Below are 11,139 nucleotides of genomic sequence, written 5' to 3' on the forward strand. Positions count from 1 at the left end.
CGCGCCAATGGGGCGCGCGCTGGCGGCAATTCGAAGCTTCTCCGCGGCGCGCGCGGCCCGTCCCGTCCCGGCTCCCTGAGGGACGGCCCCGGCCCGGCCCGGCCCTGCCGGAGCGCCCCGGCCATGGACGTGTCCAGGGCCTTCTTCAGCAAGCTACAGGGCCTGGGCCTCACGCTGGAGAAGGAGGTGAAGCAGCTGGAGCAGGCCCTGCGCAGTGAGGACTCGGGTAAGTGCAGCCCGCGGTGACGGACGGCACTCCTGGGACCGGTGGCTCTGCAGGGGATTCCTCCCTCGACTCGCGTTCCCGCCTGCCACTGTGCCCCTGTGCTCCTCTGGTGGGCTGGTCGGTGCGGGGATGAGCCTGGGAGTAGCTCGGGAGGGAATTGTTTGGGCTCCTACCCGTGTTGATGTGTCTCTGTGCTCCGTCGCGGCTGCTGTCGTGGTTTAGCTCCAGCCAGCAACCAAAGCCCGCACAGCCGCTCGCTCCCTCCCCCACCAGCTGGACTGGGGACAGAATCGGAGGGGTAAAAGCCAGAAAATTCGTGGGTTGAGATAAAGACGGTTTAATAGGGGCAAGGGGGGTTGGAAAGCCGCACACACAGAACAAAGCAAGGAATTGATTCCCTGCTCCCCACGGTAAGGCAGGTGCTCAGCCATCTCCAGGAAAGCAGGGCCCATCACCCGCAACGCTGACTTGGGAAAACAAACACCATCACAGCGAACGTCCCCCCGGTCCTCCTCCTTCCCCCGGCTTTACATACCGAGTATGATGTCCTACGGTCTGGAATGTCCCTTTGGTCAGCTGGGGTCACCTGTCCCGGTTGTGTCTCCTCCCAACCTCCCCATACATCCCCAGCTTCCTCACCAGCATGGCAGTAGGAAAAGCAGAAGAGGCCTTGGCTCTGTGCAAGCCCTGCTCAACCATAACAAAAGCATCTCTGTATTATCAACTCTGTGCTCAGCACAAGTCCAAAACAGCCCCACACCAACCACTGCGAAGAAAATTAAGTCTACCCTAGCCAAAACTAGGCACGGGTGAGGTTTTTGTCACAGAAAAAAACAGGATGAACAGTACAAAATGGGAATTGCGTTCTTGTCCTTCTTTTCGTGGATTGGTGTAGGAAAACATTTGCAGGGCATGTGCTCTCTCTGCACAGATAGCTCAGGCATCCCATTGTGTACATCACTGTACTTTGTCTTGGCACGTAGCAGGTGTCCTCTTTTACACTGTTTGCATTAGCCTTGGTTTCCAGTGAAAGAAGCGATGACTGCTGTGTTGTGGAAGTGAACAATGCGTCTGCCGTATGCAAATAGAGTGCAAGAATTCAGCCTTCTGTTGATACGTGTTTTTCAGTGGTGGCTGTATTGTTTTTTTTTCAATTTCATTCGAGCTCTTTAAGGATAAAATTTTACCTTAAATAATTCTTTGCAGCCCAGGGACCTACCTATATTATTAACATCTGACATACATTAATTTCTATAGTATTAGCTGCAACATTAAAATGGAAACCTGGACAGTTTCTCTGTGGAGTTTAACACACTGTACAAAGAGCAGTCTCTTACTGTGCAAGGTACCAATAAGAATTAGTTCTCTTCGGTTTTCTCTATCTCGACTCTCTTTCTCTAACACGCAACTCCAACTTCTCTAGTAGAATGGTTTGGATTGGGAGGGACCTCAAAGATCATCTATTTCCAACCCCCCTGCCATGGGACAGGGTCACGTTCTACTAGGCCAGGTTGATCAGAGCCCCATCCAGCTTGGCCTTGAACACCTCCGGAGATGGGGCCTACACAGCTTCTCTGGGCAACCTGTTCCAGTGCCCCACTACCCTCACAGCAAAGAAGTTCCTCCTATAATGTGTGATCTAAACCTGCCCTCTCTTAGTTTGAATCTGTTCCCCCTTGTCCTGTCACTACACACCCTTGTAAATAGTCTCTCTCCATCTTTCTTGTAGGCTCCCTTCAGGTACTAGAAGGCCACCATTAGGCCACCCCACAGCCTTCTCTTCTCCAGGCTGAACAATTCCAATTCTCTCAGCCTTTCCTCACAGGGGAGATGCTCCATGTCTTGGTGGCCTCCTCTGGACTTGCTCCAACAGGTTGATGTTCCTCCTGTGCTGAGGACCCCAGAGCTGGATGCAATGCTTGAGATGGAGTTTCACCAGAGCAGAGTAGAGGGGCAGAATCCCCTGCCTCGCCCTGCTGGCCACGCTGCTTTTGATGCAGCCCAGGACAAGTTTCCTTTCTGGGCTGCAAGTGCACATGGACAGGTCATGTCCAGTCTCTCATCCACTAATACAGGAGATTGCATTCTGATGTACAATGTACTTGCATGCTGAAACACTAATACACACTTTTTATTTTCCAAACCCTTTTATGTGAACATGCATATTGAAGACTCTGAAGGTGAATGTTCAGCAAGGGTCTTGCATGACCTTCAGTGTGAAATCAAGACTCTGAAGGTAACATCTTAATCCATTTCCTTCATGAAAAATTGTGGGAGTGTGTGTGGGGGTGTTTGCTTTCCATAAATGTATGGTTTATGGAAACTATAATCATTAAACCACAATTCTGTTATTCAGCAGTTATGACCCTTATTTTTTACTCACTTACCTCTAAGTCCTCATAATGGCTGTGGATATCAGGGTAATGCCCAAAAACTTGTGGGTGACCCGAAGTAGGTTTAGCAGTGTTGATTAGTTTGCAGCCATTATTGTCACTGAGGTTGTCAGAGGACAAAGGTAACAGGGAAGTTGTGGCTGTGCCAAGGTGAGAAGAATGAGGAGAAGGATTCAGGAGCAGAAGCTCCCAACAGAAGAGGTAAGCTTGCTTGTGTTCAGTGACTGGCCCTTAGAATAAAGTCAATCTTAACAGAAGTGTCAGTACCTTCAGCCATTCAGTTAAACTTGTGAAGAATGTTTTCTGTGTCTTAAATAGAAGTAGGAAAAATGGGTTATAGAAATGAACAAGTATAGAAATAATTGAAGGTTAAGCTAGGACATAAACTTGATGTTTACCTTCTACTCTGCACTAATTCTTTGTACATGTGGAGTAAGAGTCCAAACTAATTGCTGTCATCTCATATTTTTATGGAGTAAAAGCATATATTTTTGTTCACAAGGTGAACTATCATCATAATTTAACTTTTCTAAATTGTTATACACTCGTGGCCTATATATTCCTGATGTTCTGTAGGTGTATATATACCTGATAGTTTTCAGGTATAGGTAAGACCTAAATTAGCTGCTTCGTCTGAATTGCAGTTGAATATTTACTCCCAAAATGCTCCATGTCTAAACAACTACCATGTGGTGATTTGAAAACCAGTATTTCTAATTTTTCCTTTCCCCTCTCTGCCCACAAAGGAACATGCTAATGCCAGCTTTGATAATTGTTACTCTGAAAACCAAGCAGTTCATGAGTTTATGAAGGCAAGTGAAATATTGATGCAAAGAAATGCAGCAGATCTTGGAAAAATAAGAGAGCTGTTCCAGAAGTATGGCTACAAACCACCTCTCAAAGACTCTACAGGTAATATTTCTTGGCAATACAGAATGTAAAGAAAAATATAGTTTTATAAAATGTTTCTCTTTAGCTATGTGTATATTTCTATTAATTAAGAGATCAAGCACATCCATATAATTTGCTTTATGATAACATACAATAGAGGGTAAAAGATTTTGTTGTGATTGGTACCATGAGAATAATTCAAAACACATACACTTGGAGTTAGGTCTCCTGGCATGGTTTTATGTTGGTTTTATGTGTTGGTTGTTTTCATTTTTTCAGTAATAATTACATTCAGAAAACATGTTAACAAGAGTGGTTTCATAACACACATTATGCTGCTTCAGCTTCTCACACTTGAGAAAGTATTGTAGATGCACCTCAGTTGGTTCACACTCAGAAGTGATGGTTCCATTAACTAAAATCACAATAGAGAAAAATCTTAAAATAATGTGTTCTTCAGCACAGATGGGACAGGAGAATTATGTATAGGGATTAGGTGACATGTGACCAAGCAGTAGTAGCTTGATCGTTGGAGGGGAGGGAGATCCTTAATCCAGTCAGAAAATGCACACACACCTGTCTGAAAAATCTAGATGTGCCAAATGAGTTTAAACCACTACAGCTGTCAGCACAACACATACCTCTTTGAGTACCAAGGGCCCAGTCAGCTTTCAAAAAGCCTTCGGCAGGGCACACCTTCACCTTCCCTGAGTGCGGCGGACAAAAAAGATGCTCACTCCGTGGGTTGGCAGGTAATAGGCAACTTATTTATTAACAGCAGGCTTAGTTTCATAGTCTTTTTTTCTGTCCATGTGTATACATGCTATAATTCATTGGTTAAGTGTCCCTGTTCATGCGCCACAACTCATCTTTTGATAGGTGGTCAGTGTCCTTCTGCGTGCCAGCAAATCTCAAAACAAAACCTGTTATTTACAGTTCTTCCTCCTTTTCTGCTCTTCCACCTTCCCGGTGTTTCCATTCTTTTACAAGCTCACAGCTGTAACTGATCAAATTCAAGGCCTAAGCTGTCTGTAGCCCAGCCGTCTCCCATACCTGACCATTATCCCATCATTACAAAACAAAAATTGTGGTCATGGACCATATTCAGTCCGAGTTAAGCTACTACAGGTGTTTCACAAAGATAGGGCAGAAGGCTCTGATTGTTATACTACCTTTTTTCCTGTACTCTCTCTGCCTTTAAATACATCTCCAAACAGAGCTATGAGGTTACTTTATTTTTTAAGATGTATTTTTAAGCTAAGTGCATCTGAATACATGATATCAATGCACACAGAAAGGTGTATTACTTCAAATAGCCTCCCTCCCCTTACCCACTTCACAGAATCACAGAATCACTTAGCTTGGAAAAGACCTGAGGTCACTGAGTCCAACTTATGACCAAATACCATAATGCCAACTAGACCATGGCACCAAGTGCCATGTCCAGTCTTTTCTTAAACACCTTCAGGGATGGTGACTCCACCACGTCCCTGGGCAGCCCATTCCAACGTCTAATCACCCTTTCTGTGAAGAAATTCTTCCTAATGTCCAACCTAAACATCCCCTGGCACAGCATAAGACTGTGTCTTCTCATCCTGTCACCTGTTGCCTGGGAGAAGAGACCAACCCCTACTTGGCTACAACCTCCTTTCAGGGAGTTGTAGAGAGCGACAAGGTCCCCTTGAGCCTCTTCTTCTCCAGGCTAAACAACCCCAGCTCCCTCAGCAACTCCTCACAGGGCTTGTGCTCCAGGCCCTTTCCCAGCTTCATTGTCCTACACTTACTACATCATGCAGAAATTCATTAATGTTTTGGGGTGTTTCAGTTTATCTAACTCCAAAAATGTACAAGTTACATATTTACATATTTTTGCAGTGGACTCTTGTTACCCAAAAGCTTTCTTCTTTCACAAGGTTTTAGTTGCTGCTTTATAACCTTTCTTCAATACTGATTTTCTGAAGAATGAGCATTCTAGTACTGAGCACCCTTTGCTCTTTCCCCAAAATCATTATCATCTCCATGCAGGGAGGAGAATTCTATGAAAAATACTCTTGTGAAAAAATCTTTCAATTTCATTTTTCTTAGAAATAATATTTACCAGCAGAGCGAAATTCAGTAAATGTGTGATTTATATTATAAATATAGCTTATTATATGAGGTTTTGATATGTGTTGCAGTGTCAGGTTCAGTCCTTTAAAACAAATGAAGGAATCTATTTTTTTACAATAATAAATGAAAAATTTTGAATACTGGGGAGGTGTCCCAATTTATTTTATAAATTCTTAGAACAGAAATTCTGACATAATTTTTTTTCATTTCTTTTCTTAAAAAGAAGAGGAAGAAGTTTACAGTGAATCGACAGTGTCTGCCCAGAATAAATCTGATGAAGAAAAAGCAAATGATCTTCCTGCTTGTACTGAGAAGCCAGTGTTGCATCAAAACCCACTGCGTAGCCCCCAGCTTTCTGATTTCGGTCTTTCACAATATGCTTTCTCCAGGCCTTGGAGTGCAGTGAAACCACAGCACACAACAAATGCTTATCAACAAAAGTCAAAGAATGAGACTCCACTGAAAATGCAGACCCCCCGTAATTTGCCCAGAACACCAAAATGTAAGCTGAAGATGGATGGTTATGAGTTTGCAACACCAAAACTTGAACACTTTGGCATTAGTGAACATACCATGTGCCTGAATGAAGATTATACGACGTCACTTATTCATAAAAGTGCTCAGGCAATCCAAAAGTAAGTACGTTACTGAAGTTCAGATTGTTTCTCTATTGAATTTGCTGAACTAATTTCTTTCTGCTATCGCCCTCCTCTTTTTCTTCAAGCAGGTGATAGGGTGATACCTACCAGCTGGTTGGTCCTGTGTCTTTATTCAACTCTCTACGTGTCTTTTCATGCACCCATTGCAGTGCCAACAGTGCCAAATGCTACCATGAAATCCACCCGATATGCTCCTTCCCTTGACTGCACCACGATAAGAATCTTCCATGCACAATGTATTTACAAAGGGAAAACACAGTGTATCTGTGATCTTCTGCTTTCCTTACCCATGGGTTTGGCTCTGGGGATGTGTTGTCTGCAGTAGATATTACACTGCCAATTTAAAGGTTCCAGAAGCTTTTTAGGAATATAAACACAGAAAACAACTTGTAAAGCACGCAGTAAAATGCCTCCTTGTAGAAGCATTGTGTTGTCTCTTTGATAAGCCCCACCTTACAAAGAGTTTGGTGGTTTTGCTCCAGTCTTCTCTTGAAAAGATATCTCCAGATTTTCAGTGTTCTAATTATAAAGAACAAAATTGCAGCAGTGAGGTATAAAACATCTTAACTATAACTATTTTTCTATACTTCAGAGGTAATGTAAAGGTCACATTTTTATAGTTACTATTAGCATCATGTTCAATTTTGAAAGCTGACAGTAGCTAAATATTTGATATTTAGAGAAATCATTCAAAAAACAAGAATCATATTAATGATAACCACTTTAAAAATTCTACTTATCCTTCTCATTGTAGAAACTAATGGTTTCAGGTATCTATAATACTTCCAAGACAAAACTGACCTCAAAAGTTACTTTTTTTTAAAGCCAAAATTTGAGACATTCATCTAAGTAAAATACACAAAATGGTTTGCTGGGTAATTTTTTTAAGCTTAGGCATTTTGTAGAGAAGCTCGAAATGTGGTTCTCTTAGCTAAAATAACTTTTTAAACAGTTAAAATCATTTTCTTATGAACACACTTTTGCATGTAGTTTAGGTAAGCTTCCACTTTTTGCCTGATAATATGCCTCTTAACTGCATATGTCATTCTTCTGCTAGTATATCTTGGATATGAAAAAATAATTTTAAAAATTTCAGTTTCCAATGTTGTGGAATTGATGTTAAATGGTTTTTCACTCTGAAGTTGCTACATTTTCTTTTAAAATAATTTTGGGATTTCTCCTTTTAAATAGTTATGTAAATATTATAATTACTGTAAAGCTCTACAGTATTTGATTAGAATAAGTAATCTTATTCAAACTTAAAAATGGAATTAAAAATCTTTTAGTGTTCACAATACTCGTACTATTTTAAAGCAGAAACTATTTCTTTTTGTTGCTTAGAATTTTGTAGGTAACAGGCAATTCAAAATAAAATAGGCTGTACACCTAACACAGAATTGGTAATCTGGGGCATTTGTCCTACCCTAGACATCTTTTTGTTTGGTTGGTTTGGGTTTGGTTTCTTCCTAATGCCTTGGACTGAAATCTCAGTGTATCTGATAGTCTGTGGCTGGACTGAATATTTGCATACTACAAATTGCTGCAGGAGAATCACAGATGAAAAAATAATCTTTGAGAAAATTAATTTTTGATTTTCATATTGATGATTGAATACTAGAAAAGTGATCAGGCTGACAGTATTCCTTCAATTGTGACTTCTTCTTAATATTTGAGAGCTAATTGAGGGGTTTCATTTTCAGGCTGGTTAAAAGAGAGGATAATGGAGGGGATGTGCCAGAAATGACACCCAGGGAAATCATGGTTACTTCTGTGCCAAAATCAAATGTGAGAGCTGAGAATGGTAAGTTAAAAATATGTGAAATAAATATACATATGCACTTTTTTAGCAGATGCATGTGTAAATGCATTATAAACACATGGTAAAATTCAGTTTCAGATTGTGTTTCAGGTTAATTGTAGTTAATTCAGGCCTAGTCATTGTATGAGCACTAATGTCTAAAAAATGAAATGTTGATGGCTTCTGTGGGAGACTTTCTCACTTCAGTATAAATCTTTCCTCGTTCTTCTGCTCATATCCAGCTGGAATTATGCAGAGAAATTAATCATTTCGTAACTGCAGCTTATCCTTTTTTGAAATAAAAATACTGGTTTGCTAACTTAGCCTTTTTTTTTTTTTCTGAGAATACTGGTTAGACAGGAAAGAAACCACTTTGAGAGAGGCTAGTGAGACAGTAATTTAGGTCTTTCAAGAGTAATGACAAAAAGTAAACTTCTTTGAGAGGAGAAATATGTTCTTTTAAAAATCCATGAGAATCTTGGGACAAACACAGTGGCAATTGTATACATGAGAAGGCAGTGCAATGCCAATTTAAGTTGAGCTTTTTCAGTTACATTCAGTAGTGAGACTAGAATGATCACCTTTTCTGGCATTTGCTGATTTTAAGGAATACGGTATTTTGCATGGATCAAACAAAAAGTATCAGCTAAAATGATACAGGCATTTTAGAATATGCAAATCTATGAAAAGCTTAGACTTGGAAATTAAGCTGGAACTGGTAATATGTATATATGTGTGTGTGTGTTTCTGTATGTATTTTTATTTATATTTTGCTCACTCTTAGTATCAGCAGCTGACTGGATGGCTTCTCCTATGGTAGTTGTGTTCTGTACTCCTGACGTGAAGGTCTCTTCCAAAACAAATAGTACAGTATTACCAAGGTCACCAGAGACAAAGGAGCTGCCTCTTCCCAGTCATTCAGCAACACCACAGTGTCCAGACTTTCACACAAGCTGGCTAAAAACAGAAGCTAAGGTAGTATATAGCAACTATGTACATTTTCACACACTTTGCCATAGCAGTTTTTAAAAGGTTCATTTGGGATTCGTTTCCAATACTATTTTTTCTTATGTAACTGTAGAAGTTCTTTGTAATGGTAATTTTGTAAGAAATGTACTAAATACTTCACCTAACATAAGTAAATTAACTGAAGGCATTTAATACCTCTTTTGCAGCAGCAGGTAAAGCCAGGGGGAAAGACTGAGTCGGTGACAAAGAGTGATGCAAGAGATAAACAATACAAAGATAGCATTCCTTTTGCTGTGAGCCCTGATGCGTATCTTAAACATCTGGGGGACCCTTCTCCTCCCACAATAAAACACTATGACCAGTTACTCAACACTCCTCCACCTCCAGAAATAACAAGGATACCAGATGATGTTCTACAGGTCAGCTAATATACTTTTTTCCTAAATAATTCTAATATCAAAACTATAAGGGCTTAATTCTATCTGTAATCCATCTGGTTTGAGTTCTTACATAATTTTTTTAATCCCATTTAATGTTTCCTGTAGATTCTGTCCAAATACAATCATAAGGTAGGCTCTTCTAATGCCAAGGAAATGGAGACCAAGGCAGGAAATACTACAAGATGTGAAAGTGATTCCACTGATTACTGCAACAAAGAGAACAGGTATGATTGCATTTGGTTGGGTAGTTTAATATGTAGGAGCTACAAAGATGCTTTAACACATTTAGAAATCAATGCAGCTGCTTGCTCTTCAGCTACCAGAGTAGCGCTTGCTTCTGTGACTAAATAACTGGATTTGGGGTGGTATCTGACTGCCTATTTGTAAAGAACAAATATTATAGTTGACTGTGTGTTTGAATCCTCACAACTTAAAAAAAAAAAAAATAGAGTTTTACTGGTTTATCTGTATGTATATTTTATTTGGTGGCAATCAAAGCACCAGCAAATGCTTTCTTCTGAATAAGTTTAGGCAATAAAACTAAGGAAATTGAAGAAAAGCATATAAGTGAGAACTGATTTCACGGTTTTGGCAAAGACAAAATTCTTTGGAATGCAAAGCTACAATAAGTATGAGTAATCTTTGAACAATGGAACAATAGCTTTATAAAGAACAACATCAATTTGAATATAAAGAAGTTTTTAAGACAAGTTTATCAAGTGTACGTATTCTTGATTGAATGTGTTATATATTATGTTTGTTGATTATCTGTTGAACTTGGAGCCTCTACAGATTATTTAGGTGAGAAGTACGAGGAACATGTATGGAGTCAAATAATAATCACAACAAAGCAGAGTGAGACTGATAAAAGTTGGTATATTGCTATACTTGGGAGTTGGAATCCATTTGATTAGTCAAATAGAGCAAAGCTCCCACTTTAGCTGACCCTCCATTTTTTGTTGTCAAAATAAAAAAGACAAGTTCTCAATATTCATGTCTTCTGCTAATTCAAAATGTGATTGAAATAAGCTCATGAACTCATCTGGATGTATTTGCAGAGGATATCGTGGAGTTTTCAAGCCAAACATCTGAAATCAAGCTGAAGACCATGTTGAGACTGTTTCATATTCATGGATCTTATCACTGAATCATAACAAGTTCGAAAAGCAAAAGGAAATACTGGTGGGAAGAAAGAGCCATACCAAGAAAAAGTTTTTTTAAATGAAGAAAAATTCTTTATCCACGATGTGGGTAAACTTGTTTGAAATAACAACTTGTGCTTAATTTCCTACTGACATTATTGGCAAAATGTTTTGAGGGTTTTTAAATATATTATGCTTCGAAGAGGAACGGAGAATGGGGTAGCACTTCAGTTGTCTATTGTGTAGGCTTGCATTTGCAGTAGGCTGCAGAGAGAGCAGTTGGGTAGTCACAAAGGGAAAGTCCAGTGTATTGCCCCAAAAAGTGGGTATCTCTGGCTGTTCTTGTGACACTGTACATCTTTCCAGGGCTGAGTTTGAAGTCTAGTACTTCGACAGTACTGGGTATCTTCAACAGAACCAAGTCTTCTTTTATTGGAAGAGTAACTCCTGCTTTACTGTTCAAAGCACTTCTGTGCTTTCGGTCACTTTTGCAGCACTGAGACCTACCTGAT

At 40.0% G+C, this 11,139-nt stretch overlaps 1 protein-coding gene across 3 annotated transcripts; it reads left to right on the top strand.

The window, feature by feature from the left end:
• Positions 1 to 20: 20 nt before the first annotated feature.
• On the top strand, positions 21 to 10,683 carry SKA3 (spindle and kinetochore associated complex subunit 3). 3 transcript variants are annotated; one of them, XM_027884332.1, is made up of 9 exons: positions 21 to 226; positions 2,398 to 2,462; positions 3,366 to 3,531; positions 5,840 to 6,254; positions 7,979 to 8,079; positions 8,861 to 9,051; positions 9,252 to 9,464; positions 9,591 to 9,709; positions 10,544 to 10,683. In XM_027884332.1, exons 1-9 carry the CDS (start codon positions 124 to 126, stop codon positions 10,575 to 10,577), a joined length of 1,407 nt encoding a protein of 468 aa, XP_027740133.1. In that variant the 5' UTR covers positions 21 to 123; the 3' UTR covers positions 10,578 to 10,683. The 3 variants fall into 3 exon arrangements, with proteins under 3 accessions (XP_027740133.1, XP_027740150.1, XP_027740143.1); XM_027884349.1 differs by having other exon boundaries at positions 9,255 to 9,464; XM_027884342.1 differs by having other exon boundaries at positions 5,843 to 6,254.
• The last annotated feature ends 456 nt before the right edge of the window (positions 10,684 to 11,139 follow it).

Source organism: Empidonax traillii, unplaced genomic scaffold, assembly GCF_003031625.1.
Source record: "Empidonax traillii isolate 1590-97213 ecotype Southwest subspecies unplaced genomic scaffold, ASM303162v1 scaffold9:size3134949, whole genome shotgun sequence".
Lineage (NCBI taxonomy): Eukaryota > Metazoa > Chordata > Aves > Passeriformes > Tyrannidae > Empidonax > Empidonax traillii.